General features: G+C 46.8%; 1 protein-coding gene across 2 annotated transcripts in view; it reads left to right on the forward strand.

The window, feature by feature from the left end:
- prom1a (prominin 1a) overlaps positions 1-21,782 on the forward strand; it is a 44,307-nt gene that overhangs the window by 17,566 nt on the left and 4,959 nt on the right. The window contains exons 3-23 of one of the 2 annotated variants that reach the window (XM_067247771.1): positions 75-280; positions 8,955-9,075; positions 9,272-9,335; positions 9,723-9,812; positions 10,526-10,755; positions 10,993-11,067; positions 11,299-11,362; positions 11,542-11,701; positions 11,962-12,114; positions 12,265-12,388; positions 12,552-12,655; positions 13,623-13,707; positions 14,676-14,822; positions 15,469-15,540; positions 16,299-16,391; positions 16,951-16,968; positions 17,756-17,809; positions 17,952-18,032; positions 18,129-18,197; positions 19,076-19,165; positions 21,276-21,391. In XM_067247771.1, the coding sequence (XP_067103872.1) occupies positions 75-280; positions 8,955-9,075; positions 9,272-9,335; positions 9,723-9,812; positions 10,526-10,755; positions 10,993-11,067; positions 11,299-11,362; positions 11,542-11,701; positions 11,962-12,114; positions 12,265-12,388; positions 12,552-12,655; positions 13,623-13,707; positions 14,676-14,822; positions 15,469-15,540; positions 16,299-16,391; positions 16,951-16,968; positions 17,756-17,809; positions 17,952-18,032; positions 18,129-18,197; positions 19,076-19,165; positions 21,276-21,391 (2,216 nt within the window). Of the gene's footprint in view, positions 1-74; positions 281-8,954; positions 9,076-9,271; positions 9,336-9,722; positions 9,813-10,525; positions 10,756-10,992; positions 11,068-11,298; positions 11,363-11,541; positions 11,702-11,961; positions 12,115-12,264; positions 12,389-12,551; positions 12,656-13,622; positions 13,708-14,675; positions 14,823-15,468; positions 15,541-16,298; positions 16,392-16,950; positions 16,969-17,755; positions 17,810-17,951; positions 18,033-18,128; positions 18,198-19,075; positions 19,166-21,275; positions 21,396-21,782 lie in introns of those variants that run through there. The other variant, XM_067247772.1, reaches the window with a different exon arrangement.

A 21,782-nucleotide genomic window follows, 5' to 3' on the forward strand; every position in this document is an offset into this window, starting at 1 on the left:
CCTCCCTTTCCTCCTCCTCCCCCCTCCTCTCCTCCCTTTCCTCCTCCTCCCCCCTTCCCTCCTCCCCCCCACAGGCGGTCTACTATGAGATCGGCTTCCTGGTCTGTGTGGTTCTGGGCCTGGTCTTCATCCTGCTCCTGCCCCTGGTCGGCATCTTCTTCTGCATGTGCCGTTGCTGTGACAACTGTGGCGGGGAGATGCACCAACGCCAGAGGAAGAACGCAGACTGTCAGAGAGGTCTCCTCTCCAGCCTGCTGTTCACCGCCTCGCTGGTCGTCACGTGAGTCCTTCTCCTCAAGCAGGCAACGTGCACCTCACACACACACACACACACACAGGACACACACACACACAGGACACACACAGGGCACACACACACAGGACACACACACACGATAGCAGATACCTGTCTCTGACGATAGCAGAGGGGGAGAGGAGAGGGAAGGGAAGGGAAGGGAAAGGAGGGGAGAGGAGAGGGAGAGGAGAGGAGAGGAGAAGGAGAGGTTCCCCAGAGGCTTGTCTGTTTGATGTTCTCCTCTTTACTGCTTTATTGGGACGGGGGTTATTAGAAATTCCACAGCGAAATCCTAGCTGCCCAGAGACAAATGTCTGAAACCCAGAGTGCTTATTAAACCCCCCTCCTTCAGCCAGCCAGTGCTCTGAGCAGGTCTAATGAACCAGTTACAGCATGGAGAGTTGAAGGGAGGAGGGGAAAGGGGAGGGGAGAAAAGGATAAGGGAGGAGGAGTGGAGAGAGGAAGAAGAGAGGAGAGGGAGAGGGAGCTTCTGCACACTGTGACAGCTCTTGCGAGAGGAGCCCATGTCTCCAGAGGTGCACTGGATCCGACAGCTGTTGGGATGTGGAGATTCTAGAACTACAAGGATACCAAACCTCAGAGTGAAAGACTGCAGAACCTTCCAGAACACTTGAGAATACCCCTGCCACAGTTCCCGCCCCCCCTCCCCCCTTCTCCTCACATAATCAAACACTTCTGAAGGTCTGCTCAACTGGTGAGGAGACTAACTGTAGGATGTACAGTGTGATTTCTCCTGAAGGAGTCAGATGGCTGAGCGGTTAGGGAGTCGGGCTATTAATCAGAAGGTTGTTGGTTCGATTCCTGGCCGTGCCAAAATGACGTTGTGTCCTTGGGCAAGGCACTTCACCCTACTTGCTTCGGGGGGAATGTCCCTGTACTTACTGTAAGTCGCACTGGATAAGAACGTCTGATAAATGACATGTAAATGTGAAGGAAGCGGCCAGACTGCTGTCAGGGGAGACAGTGTCGATGATTCAGACCAGTCTTGAGAGCAGACTCCTATGTTAAAGCGATAAATTATAAGTAGTATTAAAGTTGCAGCAGGGGCCCTCTGAGCCATGATCACAGCGTAAACGAGTGTAGTCATGTCGTATTGGAATCCCAGCCCCCAGAAGCTCTCCTAATGAGCCGTTACGCAATCTGAAGTCACGCGTCGCGACAGCAGATGTGGACGGTATGTTAAACACGGCAGCGAGCGACAACATCAATTTTAAAGACGGTCGCTCATGACTCGTCTTTCAAAAACAGCATCGGCGCTGGTTAAAGAACGTGCGCATCCCCCATCACTGAAGACACAGACACCTCAGGGTTAGAAGCAGGGGTGAAACCATTGTTTTGTTGGTGTGGAAGAAACGTAGCTCATCCCACGGTTACCCAGAATGCATTTCTGTGGTCTATTTCTGTCTGTCGCTGTCTCTAACTATTACTGCAGCAGAGTTACTATAGACCGACCGATGGAGAAACTCGTTTTGTGTTACTCTACAGCAAATACACTACTGTACTCTCCTACAACACTACGAAACATGGTGTTGTACTCTTGCCTTATTTCTCTAAAAAGAGATATTACAGTGTGTGCTGATGAATAATTAACAAAGTGACCCAATTAATGTCTGGAAACAAATTCTCTTCTGTGCCCTGCTTACTCCCTGAGCATATAGATTTACATTTACATTTAGTCATTTAGCAGACGCTCTTATCCAGAGCGACTTACAGTAAGTACAGGGACATTCCCCCGAGGCAAGTAGGGTGAAGTGCCTTGCCCAAGGACACAACGTCAGTTGGCATGACCGGGAATCGAACTGGCAACCTTCGGATTACTAGTCCGACTCCCTCACCGCTCAGCCACCTGACTCCCCTAGCCTTGTCAGCTTGGTGTGACTGTGTTGCACTGAACACACACACACGCTCGCACTCACACACACACTCTAACAGACACACACACACTAAAACATATGCTCTGTATCTCTCATATTCTCTGTCCCTTTTTCTCCATCACACATCTCTCACACCCAGACACACATACACACACCGTCACACTTTCTTTCACTACCGCACACACACTCGCACACACACCCAATCACACACCAAATCACACTTTCTGACACTCACATACACATTCAGGCTTCCTTTCGCACACACGCACACACATACTTGCACTGCCTCAAGGTTTCATTATCTTCAACTCCATCGTACATACTTTGATATTGTGATGAACCTCACAAAAAGAAGATGTTTTTACAGACAGTCGCTGGGTTCTTCAGGAACCACAGCTGTGCTTTTAGACCTCTAGCAATAAAGTTCTTCAACCACCAATGCACGTTGCACAGTCACATCAGCTCAGCGTTTTCTGTTTCTGTTAAATACGAATACAGTAAGTTATTGCTGTGGTTATGGAACTCTTGTCCTTGTGTTCCACTTTACTCACACACCGTTTTCCCTAAAACTCTTCCACTCTAGTCAGGCAAAGATGCTGCGTCGGGGGATTACAGTGTCTTATAATAAAAAGACATCTGCTCTCTTCTATACAGCCATGCCATCTTCCTAATAGAGCGTAACAGCTGTAGAGAATAGCACATCCGTTCAGCAGATGGCTTAACACACGAACGGGATTCGAACCTGCAACCTCTTGATCTGCTATCAAACGTTCTACCACTGAGCCATGACATCACATAGAGATGCTGTCACCACAGCTGACATAAGGCCCGCTGCAGAGACAGATGTCTGGAATGCATGATGCTGATTAGCGTGATCATTTAACTACCGGTTTAGCAGTGTAGGATGGTCTGTATTCTCGTAGGGGATAACTGGGGTCAAGTCTAATGATACGTGGCCTGCGCGAAAGGTTTTGTTGTTGAGGTCTGAGAGGTTGGGGTGGGGAGGCCAGTAATTATGAAGGTATCACGTATGATATGCTCCTACTGGAGGTATTCTATGCTGTATTAAACCATACTATACAGTACTGTGCTATACTGTACTGTACAGTACATGCAGATAGCTGTTAAACTGTTGGTTCAGAGGTCAATCATGTAAAGCCTACAAAAGAAGATAGCTGTGACAAATCCAGGCTGTTGAAAGTTCTGCATTAGCAAGAAGCCCCCCTCCCCCCTGCCAAAATCTTCAGATTACTGCTCAGGAGAGAGCAGAAATAGTTAAGCGGAGAAAGTGCTTATGAAAAGATAATAAGGTTTTCTTCTCCTAGCTCCCAGAGAACGTGTGGGAGGATTTATGGTCCAGAAATAGAGCTGTGATGTCTCAGTCCTTTTGTGTCGAGTTGTTATCTCAGTCGTCAGGTGGCAGCCCCGTCTCTGTGGTCAGAAACGGGAGTTTTTTCTGCAAAGAGCTTTTTCAGGCTTCGCTGTGGTCACTGTGCCCTTATCTGTGTGGTGTAGGGGCACCAGAGGTCTGACAGACAGACAGACAGACAGGCCTGTCTGTCTGTTTGCCTGTCTGTCTGTCTGTTTGCCTGTCTGCCTGCCTGCCTGCCTGCCTGCCTGTCTGTCTGTCTTGTTTGCCTGCCGGCCTGTCTGTCTGTTTGCCTGTCTGTCTGTTTGCCTGTCTGTCTGCCTGCCTGCCTGCCTGCCTGTCTGTTTGCCTGCCTGTCTGTCTGCCTGTCTGTTTGCCTGCCTGTCTGTCTGTTTTCCTGCCTGTCTGTCTGCCTACCTGTCTGTCTGCCTGTCTATTTGCCTGCCTGCCTGCCTGCCTGTCTGTCTGTTTGCCTGTCTGTCTGTTTGCCTGTCTGCCTGCCTGCCTGCCTGCCTGTCTGTTTGCCTGCCTGTCTGTTTGCCTGCCTGTCTGTCTGTTTGCCTGCCTGTCTGTCTGCCTGTGTGGTGGCGTGCTCTCGTACCGTCACATCTGCCAGAGTGCATGAGAACATGTTGAAGACACGCTGCTATATTTGTCTCCAGTGAGGCTGGCCTAGTTAGTGACCGTGAGGCAGAGACAGGTGACACCAGGCTCGACTGGAGATGCTGGCGACCAGAGACAGACCAGGGAGACTGAACCGCTTACTGACGAGAGCACATACCTCAGAGACACTGTGTGTGTGTGTGTGTCGATGACAGCCCAAGCCTCTATAAGGCCACACGTGCTAAGACAAAAGCCTTCAAGGACAGACCCCCAGGGTATAGCGGACTGCGAAATGTACCAGGGACAGTGCTTCTTCCCCGATTGTTTACACAGCTGAGGTGGTGCCCAGTCACAGTTTATTCGATGACTTGAGCACTGGCCTCAGAATGCATGTCGGACACTGCTTACTGTTAGCTTGAATGGTTGTTGTCCTTCAATCAACCAGCCAGAATCCCTGCAGGGGAAATGCTCTCTGAAGTCTGCTTGGTACTGACTCACTATCTTCTCATGACTCACCATGGAGTAAAATCACGTTCCATTCTCTCGTCTCACCATCCCTGTTTGTAAAAGGCCTTAAGCTTGAACGCTAAATTATGTAGCGTGTGGTTAACTCTTCATGGGAAGTGTTGCAGAACTGGGAAAGAGAGGTCTGGTAATGATTGAAATGTAACACGAGGAGATGTTGTCTTGCGCGAACCAACCAAACGATATGATAAGCGTGTAATACTAAATATCATTGTAATGGGAGCCGTTTTGGGGTAAATGTTCATGTCTTGGGGAGTTTTGAGTTGCTGGAATGAATGTGTGTTCATAGGTCCAAAATAGTGTTTGTTTCAAAAGCAGTACTGTGTGAACCTGTTTGAAGGCCCCACTGACCAAATAGTATAGCATTGCATTTACATTTAGCAGACACTCTTATCCAGAGCGACTTACAGGGACATTCCCCCCGAGGCAAGTAGGGTGAAATGGTGCCAGGAATCAAACCGGCAACCTTCTGATTAATAGTCCGATTCCCTGAGCGCTCAGCCATCTGACCCCAGTATAGCATGATTCAAGTTGCCACTGAACATATTTTGAGTGTTGACCTTTAGACTAAATACCGTTCCACTGAACTTGTGTTTTCATTTCCTGTTGTCAAAGCTTAAGGCGTTTGCTTGTCGATCTTAAAAAGCAATCCATCCGATTCAAGCTGACTTTTACGCGCATTGTTCTATATGAACAATTGAGGTCTTAAAAAGTTATTATTATTACCTTTTATCCACGAGTCATCTAAAGGAAACACCTGACACTTCCTGTTTAGCAGCGGAGCTTGAGGAGAGAAAATCGGCCTGGCTTCGGCCATAGGCCGGGAGGAGTGCGGGCTTGCTGTCCTGTCCTCAACACAATACCGCTGAATGCTGCCCATTGTTCGTTAGAGAAAAGCCACGGAGTTACCAGACCGTGCAGTGGTACGTTCCACACACAGCGATGCCCTATATTCCAGGCTAAAATTCTGCACAAGTTTACTCCTCTTTTAAAGTTATTTCCAACGGTCATGGCGGAAATTGTGTTGTTGTTGCTGATGCTCTGTTTGTCTTTTTAGCGCTTTGTGGTTGAGATTGTGTTGCTAATCGGCTAACTGGCAAGAACAAATAGTCGTCTTAGAGATTGAAACTAAACATTTCAGTTCGGGGGTCTGTTTTGTTCAGGATCCTCGCTGTTCCGTTTCTTGAGCTGCTGCGTCGCTGAGAGCTGTTTCCTGTGTGGTAGAGAGGCCATTTGCTTTCATGGCCAGTCTAGTTGGAATGCACTCAGTGTTCTCTTCAAAGACCCTTTGTTCATCAATGGAGATTCTGCTGACCTTGCTGGACCATAAGAGAGGGGGAGAAAGAGATGGAGAAAATGAGTGAGAGAGAGATGGAGGGAGATAGATGGACGGCAGAGAGGAAAAAAAATATAGAGAAAGAGAGAGGTGGAGAGAGAGACTGGGTGAATTGGAGTTTGAAAATAAAGGGATGGAGAGAGACAAGTTGCACAATAGTTCTTTGTCATTTCGCAGCCATTTTGATTTAACCCTGATCCACATGCCTCTGTCTTATCAGTGCCCAGTACTCCGTTCAAGATTGCTTCAGCATTGACCATGATAATAATAGTCTTGAGTATCGAATTACCTCTCTATCTGTCGCACACATCGCCACAACACCCAGGGTAGATATCCCACACAGTCCCTTCTCTCAGGCTTCTGTGTCATACAGCTGCCAATACAAAACAATCATGATCCATTATCTAGACATAAACACCCCCACACACTCACAGACTGACCAGGCAACCACACACTGAGGAAGTGAGATGACCCCTTCTAGTGTGGAATGAATACCCACAGGCTGTGACAAACTCCAGCTGTGTCTCTCCTGTAAACAGAAAATCATCGGCTTTGATCCATTAGCCTAACACCATGCAGGAGTGTTGTGTCGTCCTCCACCCACGGACGATTCTCCATGACGCCCTGGCAAGACTAACATACACAGGGACAGGCGTAGTACACACACACACACACACGTACAGACAGGAAAACACACCCACACACACATTAAAACACACACACATTAAAACACACAGACACATACAAAACCACACACATACACACAAACAAATGAAAACACACACACATGTTTGCAAAGCTTGTTAGATGAATGCCCCAAAAGAGAAAGTGAAATTGTTTTTAATGCTAATTTGAACACTGTTTCTAAAGGGGATTTGAGGCGTACCCTCGAATGGGTTGAAACGCTGCTCTTTTTCTTCTGGATTCATTCCAACATCCACTGTGTTCTCTCACAGAAAGTATATTGAAATAATAGAGTGACTAATTCATATTGTTTTTTCTGTGAATGAGTCATTCTGTTTCCTTAGTTACCCATTCGTTATTCATATTTTGCATAATAATTGTTTTTGCTTCTTGTCGGGCACTTCTCACAGGTTATGCTTTAACCCAAAACATGGTAGTTGGACCTCAACCTACTTTGAGCATCCAGTCATAATTCTGGGAGTTGGAAGATCCTTCTCTCTTGCACACACACACTTTAGCCTTGACTTAGTAGAGGAGGAAGTAGTATTCACCTGGGACAGGATGAGTCATCGAAAAAATCATAATACACAAGCTGGGTTTACCTTGATGTAGCCTACCTCTAATCAGGCTATGCAACATGCCACCTTCAACTGTTTGAAGTGGAAGTTCATTTTGTCTAGTAAGTTATTCAGGGACGTGTTTTGCTTGTATTTCTCACATATTTTTCGCTCCTCCAGAGCCAAAAGTCATCACCAAATTCAACCCTATTAACGTTCCTCATGCTGTGTCTATTGAGTGAAATCACTATCAGAAAGACATCTGATTCAGACTGGCCGCCACACCAATGAAAATATGAAAAATGAATACATTTGAAAAATATTGATGTATACTGTTGAATTACTTTTAAAAGTCTTACTAATTTAAAAAATACATTTTGCCTTTTATTCATCATGACCGAAACGGTCACGGTAGCCCAACTGACATTTCCGCGGGAACCATACGCCCACTGCAATCCACTATGCACGCATCACTTCCGCATATTGCACAAGCCAAGTCAAAAACTTCTGGTAGTGGTAGCTAGCAGTCACGTTAGTCCTTGCACACAAATGCGTTTTTAGGAGGAGTTCGGGTTATCTTCCCAAAAGGACAATTAACGATGTACACTGGGTTCTATGTTGCTGCCCTTCAAGCATAAGGGAAAAATAGTTCAAATTGTACTTTTCGACAATTACAAATGTAAGGTTTTCTAACTCACACAGTAAAAGTAGCTAGCTCTCTCTAGCTAGCTATCTAGTTAGCTAACGAATTTGAGCAGTAACGTTATCTAGGCTAGCTAGCTAACAATTTTTAGCTACATTATAATGTACTCATTTATATGATTGTCAGCTTGCTTGCTAGTCGTTCATTTTAACATATAGATAGACTAATTGGTCTGTCATATTTGTTCCCTATGGATAATGTAATGTAACATGTCTTTCTCAGTTTCTAACAAAAATCTGGAAACGGGAGACATAGGGTTAATAAGGGAGCAATAATGTTAACATAACCTGTTCTGGTTATTAAAAGTCACGTTTCTAATTTAATGGAAAGTTCTACACCTTGCCTATTTTTCCCACGGACATACGTGTAACTGTGTGCGCGCATATAGCCAATAGGGGCCTACAGCAGTTTTCTATTTAACGTTAGGTTATATGGAATTATAGGAATGGTTGTAGTTAGGCAGGTTACCTCTCGCTCACTGTGGGGCTGATAGACAATTTGTCTTTGTTGATCGCTGAAATACATTTAGCCATGAAAGCAAACTGTACGGCTCTCGTGGTGTTATAAAACGTGTGATATAGGGGGGCAAAAACATTTGAGCTTTGGAAGTGGGCCGCAAAGTGGAAATGGTTAGGAATGGCTGCGTAAATTATTCCTCAGTGAGATGCCAGAGTGGATTTTGCTGTGAGATGCTGTGTGTTCCTGCTCTCTACAGTTTAACAGGTGTCTGTTGCAGCATCAGGGTAGAGACTGTCATCTGCTGGTTGGGATTAGCAATTACAGGACTCGATTATAAATAAATATACCTCAGAGTATTAATGAGATGTGGATGGCTTTTCTTCCCTGAGTATTCAAGCTGGGGCCTGTTCCTTAAAGAGAGTTTAACATATGACCCAGGCTTATTTTCCCTGACAGAAGACTGTCTTATTCGGCACAATGGCTTTCTGGACCAGGCCCCTGATGTGTCTGGCTGCTGTCTGTCCGCAGGGCCGGGGTGCTGTGTGCGTACGCAGCCAATCAGAACCTGAGCTCCCAGCTGAAACACATGAGGAAGCTGGTCAACAGCAACCTGAGAGACCTGCAGACGTTTGCTAACGACACACCAACGGTAGTTGCATTCTCCTTGGGTGTGTGTGTGTGTTTGTGTGTGACTAGATACAGGTGTGTGTGTGTTTGAGTGTGACTGGATACAGGTGTGTGTTTGTGTGTGACTGGATACAGGTGTAGCTCATGTTATTTCCCTATTTCCCACGAACATACACCCTGGATCATTATCTGTAACACTGTTTCCTGTTGTTTTGCAGCAAGTTGACTATCTAATATCACAATACACCACCGCCAAGAACAAAGTAATCTACGACCTAGACAGTAAGTCAATCCTCTGTGACCTAAACGTCATACAGTATCTCAACACTGTAACTCAGTACCTGTGTTGTCTGTGTGTGGAGTCAGATGGCTGAGCGGTTAGGGAATCGGGCTAGTAATCAGAAGGTTGCTGGTTCGATCCCCAGCTCTGCAAAATGACATTGTGTCCTTGGGCAAGGCACTTTACCCTACTTGCCTCGGGGAGAATGTCCCTGTACTTACTGTAAGTCGCTCTGGATAATAGCGTCTGCTAAATGACTAAATGTAAATGAACTACACCGTAATACGTTACCACTTTCGCAATGGTCACGATACACTGACTTATTAAAAAATGGATTGAAATGTTTTTGTTTACCCCAGACCATCTCTAAACCTGCTTGTCTTTCTCAGATGTAGGCCCGCTCCTGGGCGGAAGGATACATGACCAGTTGGGGAAGGAGGTCTGCCCTGCTTTGGACAGAGCGCTCCACATGGCTGGAGGTAGGACTAAATGAGGTCACTTCCTGAATTGGGATCTCCAGCTGTGTTTTTAATATGTGGCTTTAACTGACTAACAATGAACTGGGTGATGTGACTGTATCATTTATCTGGCTTCCATATTTACGACTTAGTATTTATTGAACTTTTCATTTATGTAACTACAATATTTAACTACATGTATTAGGAAAAAACACTGAAACCTTCTCTTCCTCATTCTTTTTCACTATACTTTTTGCCACAAAGTTAAAATCGAGAGGGCAATTAAAGGTAACAGCTGAAGGGTAGTGATTGGTGACCCGTAAACCCCTGACTTCTTGACCCCGGTTGTCACTTGTGATTGGTCGTGTGTGCTTTCCTTCTCCCGTTGAGCCAATGGCTAGAAATCCTTGTTTCTCCATGGACCAATCAAAGCCCTGAATGCCACCTTCATTAATCCTCCTGATCCAGAGAAAGTGTGACCTCACCAAATCCTACCTCTCCTTCGTGTTGATTAACCTGCAACTTCCTCTTCCTGTGCACTTCCAGGTGTCCCATGTGTGTAACTGTAGCCGTGGTTGTGTTGTACCGTATCCCAATGTGTGTAACTGTAGGTGTGTGTGCGTGTTGTACCGTATGTGCACAGTGAACATATGTGTGTTTCTGTGTGGTGTGTGTGTGCTCACACACTCAGCTTGCCCATGTGCCCTTCCCTCTCCCCCTCCCTCTCCCCTCAGCCATGCGGGACACTAAGGAGGCTCTGGAGAGTGCGAGCGTGTCTCTGGAGGTGCTCCAGGAGGGGGGCGCGAGGCTGCAGGCCAACCTCAGCCAGGTGCGCTCTGCCCTGGCCCGCACCCTGGCCGACCCGGGCTGCCAGGACGAGGCTGGAGACGCCACCAGCGCCATGCTCTGCCGCAGCATCAACGCCTCGCTGGCACAGCTCCACCTCAGCGCCAACTTCACACGGGTACAGCTGCCACCAGCCCAGTTCTCTCTCTCGTTCTACCTCTCTCTCTTTTTCTCATTCTCTCTAACTCTTGTTCTACCTACTTTTTCTTTCTCTCTTTCTGTTTCTCTATCTTTCTCTAACTCTATTATTCTACCTCTCTTTCTTGACTTCTTTCATACTCTTTCAACAGTACCTCAGCCTAGTGAACACCGTGCTGATTCCCACAGGTGTGTGAGCTTGTGATGTGTGTTTCAGTTATCGGACGTGAACCTGGAACTTGCTGGCATAAATGACCTGTTGAAAACGGACCTCGGCAACATAGTGCAGAAGGTAAGGCTCTCCCTGACTCTCTCTCTCTATTTTTCTCTCTCTGACACTGTCTTTCTCTCTCTCTCTGACACTGTGTCTCTCTCTTTCTTTCTTTCTCTCTCTCTGACACTGTCTCTCTCTCTCTCTCTGACTCTCTCTCTCTCTCTCTCTCTCTGATACTCTCTCTGATAGTCTCTCTCTCTGACACTGTCTCACTCTGTCTCTCTCACGCTGCTGTCTGTCTGTGTGCAGGGCTACTCCTCCTTCAACGACACCCCGGGCCTGGTGACTGAGCAGACCAGGAACATTATAGACGGTGAGTGAGTTGCAATCAACCAATCAATGAATCAACCAATCAATGAATCAACCAATCAGTCAACCTGTCAATGATTCATTCTCTGGAATTATATTTGATTTATCTCTTCTTTTTTTCTCTCCCCCTTTTCTTATTTCTCTCCCTTTCTATTCCTCCCTCCTCCTCCCTCCCTCTCTCAGGAGTGCGGGGCATGCTGGATGGGATAGGCAGTAACATCACCAGCTTCTCCAAGCTGTTCCCAGTGCAGAGTTCCCTGGCCAACTTCACCATGTTCATCAGCCACACACACTCCAGGATAGAGGACTACTTCCCTGAGGTCGACCAGATGGACTTCTACAGGTGACCCACTCCTTTTATATTGTTTTACGCAAGTGTGTTTTATACCAGATAAATACTGTTCGCATCCTATAGGTTAGGCTATTGTTTTATTTCAATCCTTATATATGCTCCCCTACCCCACTCACCCCTCCATCTCCATCTCGCCTTTCATGGCGAGTAAATCCCATTCTGATTCAGATTCTGATTCTGATTCATCTCACCTCTCAGGGGTCTGTTAAAGTTGGTTGTTGAGTTATCTGACCACACGACTCCCCCTGCAGGTGGATCTGCTGTATTGCGCTGTGCTGCATGGTGGTCCTCATCCTGACCTTCAACTACCTGGGGCTGCTGTGCGGCACCCTGGGATACGACAAGCACGCCTCGCCCACCACGCGAGGCTGCATCTCCAATACAGGAGGAACGCTGCTCATGGCGTGAGGAGGCTGTGTGTGTGTGTGTGTGTGTGTGTGTCAGTCTGTCAGCCTGTCTGTATGTGAGTCCTTTCTGTCTTTGTGTACGTGTATAGCAGACATGTTGACTGAGTGTGTGTGTGTGTGTGTGTGTGTGTGTGTGTGTGTGTCCAGGGGTGTTGGCTTCAGTTTCCTGTTCTCCTGGGTGCTCATGGGAGTGGTAACGGCCTCCTTCCTGGTGGGGGGGAACTCCGAGAAGCTTCTGTGTGAGCCCTTCCACACCAAGCAGCTGTTCAAGGTCAGCCCCGCTCCTCTAACCACCTCTGCTGCCAGCTGAGGCCAGCTGGGCTAAACCACATGTATACATTCAGAAGCAGCAGATGGAATAATCAGCATGTTGTTGCGCTAACGGCCCATGTGGGTATGAGGGCATCAGATGGAGTGAGTGTGTTGTGGTGCAGGTGCTGGACACCCCGTACCTGGTGAACCAGGACTGGAGGAACTTCATCCCAGGGTACATGTACAACGACTCGGATCTGGACCTGACGGTGGAGAGTCTCTACAGGTACACCCACCCTGCCCCAGGAGAGAAACCACTTAATACTGTTGGGACAGAGATGGTGAAGAGAGATAAGACAAGTATAGGTGAAAGAGAGAGGGGGGATATGTGGGAAATCGCCTGGGCTGGATTTGAACCCAGGATCTAGTTTTGAAGTTTTAGTGCCGTTTTAGTCCCAACATGTCTACTTCATTATCCAACAGGATGATTGGCGTGCAGCATTAACTGAATATTACAGTTTTGTCTCCTGCCTCGCCACCCTGGTTAAGTTGATAAGGACTGATGGAACATCAGCAGGACTGGGGAGGGATGCTAGCCGACCTGTAATGTGACTCATGTCTGCTTCTAATGAAGATCCAGTATCTGGGAAGGAGAGATATTTAGCACATTAGTAGCTATCCCTTCCTTTCCGCTCACCCCTCTCTCTCTCGCTCGCTCGCTCGCTCTGTTTCTCTCTGATTTCAGAAGCTTTCATCATCCACAGAGTTAAACAGCCATATCTGCTTTCAGAGCAATGTGAGGTTATCCTCTTATTTCCTAATAGAGTCAAATTGCCAAAGCAATCCTCAGTTCATCTATCAGCAAGCACTGAGATATTACAGAGGAAACACTCTGGAACAATTCCTTCAGCCTTACTGCATAGCCCCTGGCTGTATGTGTGCTTGTAATGTGATTACATCTGGCACACAGAGCTTATAGGCCTGTGTGATTGATAAAGTGTGACTCAAAGGAAAGTTAGCAGTGTGAGACTGTTAAGTGGCCGTGAGCAGAGAGAGATGCAGGTTCTGTCTGGACGGTCCTGCTTTGCTCACTATGTGGCAGCAGAGAAAAATGACAAAAATCCACAGAATGAGAGAACAAATCCTTATGTTTGTCCTCCTTGTATTTTTATGTGTTCTTATGCTTCTTTAAACTCTCTCCCTCTTTTTCTATCATTCTTCCTTTCCCTCCTCCCTCTCTCTGTCTCCCTCAGTAATTGTAAGGAGAGCAAAGGTATTTACTCTGCAATGCGCTTGGATAAAGTCTTCAACATCACCACCTTCCTAAACTCTACTATGGTCAGTATTCACTCAGATTAGCACACCCACACCATTCAACCCTGATGGTCTATAAAGTCACATTCACTCTCTCTCACAAATGTATGTCTTAATTACTAATTAATTATTATCTTGCCGGTAGGGATTAATTAGCATGAAATAGTTCCAGCTGCTATAAGGATAAAAAGGGGGCTAGTTAGCGTTAGCACTAGCTTTCCTTCACTCTTACCTCAGCTTGTGTCACTGGACTTTGTTACTCCATGCCAGTCCTATCCTTAAAGCATGAAGGCTGTGTAGTGCTAACCTGCCAGCTGGCAAGATTAGCTCTCCTATGTTATATATAAGTAAGTAAAGATGGCAGTGTTCGAAGATTGTTTTGTTTTTTGATGCGGTTTACTTAATCACTCTACATGGCATCGCAAACGTATGCGGATGAGATGAGTGTTTTAGCATGGAAATGATCATTCATTGGATGTTCACTTGGTTTTCAATGAGGTGTTTTGGTTGTGGTGTGCGCTTTTCAAGTTGGAGAGACACGAGGGCCTGAAACAAGAGGACTAATCTGTACTTTGTGAGTCTGAATAGTGTTGCCTAGACGATCTCGGGGCAAACTAAGAATCCACTGAGGATTGAACATACAGCTTATGCTGCCAGGGTCAGCCCGTCGGTTAGATCTGGTCTGTGGCGTCTTACTAGGGCATCTATAGCCAGAATGTTGTGGTTACATAACTTTCTTAGCCAATATGTAAACAAGTTTGTTTTGAGCATTGGTCTGTTTTGTTCCTGCTGTAGTTTTATTGTCTCATAACCGATTCGAAATATAGTTTTCTTCGGGGGAAATGCTTTCGGCATATACAAAAAGACCTCAAATCAAGTTAAAAGGGTCTTACACGTGGTCTTACGAAGAAGGTCTTACATGTTCAACGATCATCCCTGTTCTGGGTTTCCTTCGGTTGGAAAACTAATCGTGGTCCCTGTCTTGCCCCCAGTACACCAAGGATGTGTCGCGCATGTTTGACAGCGTGAAGGTGGACCTGCGGGACATCATCCTGCTGGAGCCCGAGGGGAGGCAGAACCTGCTGGGGTTCGTTGAGACGGGCGTGGGAGACATCAACTACGCTGCATACCTGGAGGAGGTAGCTACACACACTCACACAGACAGACAGACACTCACAAACACACACTATATGTTTGCTATAGGCTGATCCTCTCATTTCCTTTCCAGAAGTTACATAAGTGGAACAAGCCTTTCCAGTGACAAACCCCAGGCACCATGCTAACACCTTATCTCCCTACAGAGCACCACAGTGCTGCACCACAGTGCTGCACATACGTATTCCACTAGAACACGATAGCAAACGCTTCCTCTGCCAAAGCAAAGAAGCAGGACTGACACAGACTGCGTGTTCCTTATATATTATTAGCTTTGCTTGCTTAAGCTGTACATGTCTCGTCCCGCGGTTTAAGTACAATCTAAAGTAGCTTGAGTCAGTCTGAACATTGAGTCTCCCAAAGAAAATATCATGGCTGCATAGCAGCTTACTGAGCAGTCGATGACAGAGGTTGTTTCTGTTGGGGATGTGTGTCTTGATGGTTTGCGATGATGTATGGTTGGTGTGTGTGTGTATCTTGGTGGTGTGTGTATGTATCTTGGTGGTTTGTGTTGTGATATGTCTGTGTATCTTGGTGGTGTGTGGGTGTGTGTGTTGTGATATGTCTGTGTGTGTATCTTGGTGGTGAGTGTGTGTGGTGATATGTCTGTGTGTGTCTTCTCATCTCCAGGTGAATAAGGGTGTGACCCTGGTGGATCTACTTTCCTACGCCAACGAGCTGGAGGCCCAGACAGACCTGATGGTAAGAAGAGCCTCATCACCAGCTTGTATCAACGCTTCTACCTAAACATAAACCCCCTGCTCCTGCCTCACACAACGCCTCCTCAGTGCCCCTGCCCCTCTTGCTTGATTTGATTTAGCATTTACTCACCGCTTAATCCAGGACTGAGCAGGTACAGCACTCAGGCTCAAACTGTGGAGACCACTCTGCGTGTCCCGTGTCTAACGGCATGGCCTGAACACTGGGCCAGTCTCTGGGAGCAGTCTGAACACTCTCGCCCCCCGGCCCTTAGGGGGCTGGGAGCTGATACAAGCCCCCTATTCATGCCCCAGATCGGGGCTGGGTCCGGTGCGGGGGTCCTCGGGCCCTGGGCTCAGGCTCCAGGCTGCTCAGAGTGGGGCTCTGTTGTGCAGTTGGTCCATCACTCCTTAGGCACCCCTGCTCCCCTCCACCCCTCACCCCTCTCTCCCCTGGTGTCCCCCCTCAACCCCCCTCTCTTCCCTGTTCCTCCCCCTCCCGGGCCTCCCCCACCTGATGAATGAGGTGGCATGTTAATCAACTATATGCTGTGATATGTTCATTTACAGCCAGTTTTTCCAAGACATATAGAGTAAGCCTAGTCCTAAATTAAAAGAGAATTTCTTTGAAAATCTAAATTGTAAAAAAAAAAAAAGAAAAGTTTTTATGTCTGTTTTATGTTTCTTATGTCTGTGAAACTGAGCCTCAGTGCGTTGAAACATATTCTGTTCTCAAATGTATGTGTGTGTGTGTGTCTCCAGCCCAGGGGTCTTCTGCAGACTTCTATAAAGCGCCACGCCAACACTCTCCGCCAGCTTCACAGTCAGCACGTGCTTCCTATGGAGCAGGCCATGGTAATCAATGCCCTATTCTCTTCATTTCAAAGCATCTTTTCAATACAGCAAATCCATCAGTGGACCCATCTGTTCTCGACTAGTCAGTACTGATGTTATGACTGTAGCCTACTGGTTAAGTGGTGAGGGAAGCTGGGAAATGGTATATCGGTGACATGCTAGACTAGGATCAGAGGATGTAAAAAATCTAATGAAACTTTATTTTCACAGCCCTTTTTACAAACAACAGTACAGCAGATCTTTCAGTCTGCTGACGTCTCAGTGCCTTTACCATAGTGTAGGATGATGATGAGTGAGACGAGATGTAAGACAACACTACTGGAAGATATCCAGGACCTGTTCAGTTGCACACACATTAACAGTTTGTCATCCCAGAGTCCCGAATTTTCCTGTCAATTCCACTATCGCGGCGCTGCTCTGTCCTGAAACAGCGCCCCCGTTTAGCACTGTGGCTTCTTCGTGTACTGCAGTCAAGCTCTGTCATCTCTCTCGCCACAATTTCTCACCTGTTTTTCTCTATTTCTCTTTACGCTTTCTACCTCAATTAACGGCTGTCCAGAAATATGTTAGGGCGAGGGTAAGCAAGTGTGTCTGGAGTGACTGTGTCCAGGAAACACCTTTCCTCTGCCCTTTAATCCGTGCTTGTTTACTTATCACGTTGAATGACAGAGATGATAGATCTGGATCTTACACGCGTGTTGCTTGTGATTGCAGTTCCTGCACGACTATCCTAACCTTTTATAGCCACTGATGGAAGCCTGACTAAGGAGATGTGCTGATTTGGTCCTAAAGAGGAGGTTTACATGTGCTGTGAGGTGTCTGTATTGTGTTGATGGGGTGTATTTCGGGCCATGTATAATCACTCTTTGGGACCTGTGGGTTATTGGGATAACTGGCTAATCAGGATCTAATACCACAGATGTCTGGGAGATGCATTTGCATGTTCAACTGCATGTGATGAAATTAACCTACACCAATAATACATATATATCGAGTAATGTTAAAATTATGTAATATTGGGTCTCTAAGTGTATTTTAATGTTCGGAATATATTTGGTATTCTTCTATATTATGGATTTATTAAGGATATTCCAAGCGCAAAATATTTTTAGAGCTGATCAGCTGTGTTTGTTTAGAAGTTAAATGTTTTGCCACTGTGTTTCAGTCAGTTGTAATCCACAACTTCAGTTTAGACACAAACGTTCTTTTTCCACCCCCATACTAGCAGAACATGTTCTGTCACCCCTCCGTGGCCCCTGGTTCCCCCTGGTGTTTCACAGAAGTGTGTTTTGAGTGTCAGCATGACCCTGTGTCTGACCCTTGACCTTTCTGTTGTTAATGTATGCTGTTCATGTCCCTTAAAGAGTTCGTTGAACCAGAGTATCCGACTGCTAGAGAGGACTGCCTCTGACCTGCCGGTAAGCTCTCCACAGCTCTACATGCTCACGTAAAGACTATTAGTGGTGGTAGTAGTTAATAGCAGTAGTAGTTAGTATACAGTATATGGCTGCATATCCTTATATTCCAACTAATACTCATGATGCCTGTTCTCTTGTCCAGAACAAAATCAATGTTGTGCTGTCAGCCATTGAAGCAGCCCAGTATCTCATCTCCCAGAATGCAACACATATTGTCAATGAGGTGATTAAACAGTCTTCTCTGTCACCGTTGGCTTTGCATTTTTAACTCTTCTTCTTTAAGTTCTCGAATTAACTCAGTTATATGCTTCTTTCTCAGGAAACAGAGAAATACAAGGACATCATTGTTGGCTACTTTAGTCAGTACATAGAGTGGGTCAATGCTTCGGTAAGTAGTAATGTTTCAATTCCTCTAATTGCTAAAGGCTTTTGTTGTGGACTTATGATGCTTTAGAGGCTAAATGTTATGTTGTGACATACCCGGCCTGGGTTAGCTGGAGCTTTCAGTGTTGTGAAATTGTGTTTTTTTTTTTATCTGAAAATAGTACAGCAGAAGGGGAAAAAAAACAAGAAATCTTAGAAGTTCTCTCTGTGGATTCTCTGCCTTCAGCAAAACAACATATAAACAGAACCTCTTCCAGAGCTCTGAAAGTTAAAAGGAGAGGGATGAAAGCATTCTTGGCTTGTGCCAAGGTTGACAGGTGCAATATAAACAGCTGTAAAACGAATAGCGAAATATGAAGAATGAAATAGCTGAGGAAACAATGAAAGAGACTCAAGTATCATACACCACACGTCTTTCTGAGAGCTAAGACTTCTACAACATAGCTAGTCTTGCTGTAATGTCCTTTGACATTTTAAATTGAAGGATTTACTATTGGTGTGTGTTCATGGTACTTTGTAGATCAAGTCTGTATAATATGCCATATATAGTACCGACAGCTTTCATCCTGGTCTAAGCACAAGAGACATTCCTACAATATAATAATATAAATCAATACAGTCATATGAAGACACAATGGGGGTTATTCTGTAGGAGATGTAATGAAGGTACTGCATAAGGACTGATCTGGTGGATTAACACACAGGACTAGTAAACTGTTCTCCTCTGTCCCCTCCACTGTCCCCTCCTCTGTCCCCCCCCTCCACTGTCCCCTCCTCTGCCCCCCCCCCCCCCTCCACTGTCCCCTCCTCTGCCCCCCCCCCTCCACTGTCCCCTCCTCTGCCCCCCCCCCCCTCCACTGTCCCCCTGTCTTTCCCCTCCAGCTGGCCATGGAGGTGGCGGGCTGCAAGCCCTTCAGCAACGTTGTGGACACAGTGGAGATCATCGCCTGCGGCGTCCTGCTGGACTCCATGGTAACAACACACAGGGCTGTCGCTGGCTCTCACCACCCAGACCCTGGGACCCACGCTGGCCAGGGGGAGAGGGGCTGATGTGGGGGGGGGAGGGGGTGATGTGGGGGAAGAGGAGGTGATGTGGAGTGTTGGGGGAGAGGGGGTGATGTGGAGTGTTGGTGGGGAGAGGGGGTGATGTTGAGTGTTGGGGGAGAGGGGGTGATGTGGAGTGTTGGTGGGGAGAGGGGGTGATGTTGAGTGTTGGGGGAGAGGGGGTGATGTGGAGTGTTGGTGGGGAGAGGGGGTGATGTTGAGTGTTGGGGGAGAGGGGGTGATGTGGAGTGTTGTGGGGAGAGGAGGTGATGTGGAGTGTTGGGGGGAGAGGAGGTGATGTGGAGTGTTGGGGGAGAGGGGGTGATGTGGGGAGGTGGGGAATTGGGGAATTCAGGAGGTGGGTGGAGGTGTTCAAATCAAATCCAACTTTATTTGTATAACCCTTTTTATAAGCAATGTCATTGGGTGGTTGTGTGTGGGGGGGGGGGTCTGTCTCCAGGGGAGGTTCACATGTACTGTATGTACCGTACAGGACTGGTACAGGACATTCACAGTCATGTGCTCTGCTGTGCAAGAACCTGAACTGGATCACGCACACACACACAGTACATTCTACTGACATGGACCCACACAGCTCCTAGTGTTTCCTCCAAACCCACCACACACATCTGCATAAAGAGCTGCCTGTGGACCTGCTGCCACTGATGGCTTGATATGTTCAACCTGAAGAGCCAAGCTCTGGTGTGTGTGTGCGATTGTGTGTGTGCGATTGTGTGTGTGTGTGTGTTTACATGCGCTTGTGCGTCTGTGCATGCACTTGTGTAATGTATGTGTGCACTTGTGTGTGTGTCGTCACTATGTGGTTCAGTTGATGGGGGGAGAGGGGGGGGGGAATGACCCTCCACGTTGCCCCACGGACAAATGGGGCCCTGTCTACCCCTCATGCCCCCGCACACACTTCACCCCCAACCGAGTGAGTCGGGCTCAGGAATCCAGCACATGATTAGAGCTCACAGGGCCCCAGCAAAGAACTGCCGGGAGCCCAGAAACAGCCGAGGAACAGGTAGGAAACAGGAAATCAAAACCAGGCTTACATAATCCACCATCTGCCCGTCTGTCCTGCCTGCATGAGGCCTGTTACCAGCCCTCGGCTGTCACAGGAAGCCTCCAAACCTGCTAATGATACGGAGAAAACGACCCAGGGAACCCTGGAGCCCCGATAGCTTACCCCAGAGGCTAATGGACTTAGACAGAGAACAGGAAGTTTCTGGGTGGATGGGTAGTTTTACTGCTGTTCCTGGGCTAAAGGTGCTACCTCCGTGCCCCCCCTCTTCCACTCCCCACCACCCCACCGTTAAGCCTCAACTCCTTTATTTTGTGTTTTTTGTTACGGGAACCATTAGTAGGGGAGTCCTGTGTGGGGAAGGTGAGGAGGCCGACAAGTGAGGCGTAATGAAGACAACAACGTTCCACAAACTGATAGAAGTGAAGGGGAATGAGACACTTAGCCATGTTGAACCAACAGAACTTGTGTGTGTGTGTGTGTGTGTGTGTGTGTGTGTGTGTGTGTGTGTGTGTGTGTGTGTGTGTGTGTGTGTGTGTGTGTGTGTGTGTGTGTGTGTGTGTGTGTGTGTGTACACATGCATGTATGTATTACTGGGATTACTTTGACCTTTAAGACTCAGGAACTCTGGAGTATTCTGTCCTTAACAAACAAACTGACAATTCAAATTATAGAGTATATAATTTAGATCCATAGTATCCACAGTGTTGACATGCTTGTAAAAATTGCCATATTATACAGAGAACCTCAAGACTTGCTGTTTGTACCAGTGCCAATATGTTGGGTTGGAACACCTTTTCCATAAAAATAGTAATGACGTGTTTATTTAGCAGACGGTTTTATACAGGGGAGGGCTTGAACCTTCAACCTCCTGATCTTCAGTTCAACACTCTAACCACTAAGCTACGCCAACACCTGTGCAAATGCGTTAACAACCCCTCAATAGGTCGTCACGACAGAACCGACACAAGTACCCTGAGATGTTGATCAACATGTTGTGTGTTTGTGTCGTAGAACGCGTTCTGGTTTGGCCTGGGCTGTAGCTGCCTGTTCTTGCTGCCCAGCATGATCCTCTCAGTCAAGCTGTCCAAGTTCTACCGCAGAATGGATACCGAGGACGTTTACGACGAGTGAGTATCTCTCTTCCAGTGGTGACAGTGGCCGTTTATGTGGCGATGCCCCGGTGTTTACCACATCCTACTTTTGTACTTTCGTGGCTCCACCGCGACATACAGGAGTACAAAGTACAAAAATGTGAAGTTTGAAATGCCACACCGACCAAATAATGTTCTGGAGTATGGTTATTCTAGTACTGGAACATGTAAACATGGATTTGTCTGTTTAGTTTCAGTTGATTTCCTTGGTTATTTGTATGTGTAGTACTTTTCTGGTTAACCATTTGCCTCCCAAAAATGATATCTTACTATAGTAGTAACTAGTAGGGCTATAGTAATTATTAGGAAAAGTAACTTGTGCCTTTTCTCTCTTCCTCTCTCTCTCTTCATCTCTCTTTCTCTCTTC

Source organism: Osmerus mordax, chromosome 12 (assembly GCF_038355195.1).
Source record: "Osmerus mordax isolate fOsmMor3 chromosome 12, fOsmMor3.pri, whole genome shotgun sequence".
Classification (NCBI taxonomy): Eukaryota; Metazoa; Chordata; class Actinopteri; order Osmeriformes; family Osmeridae; genus Osmerus; species Osmerus mordax.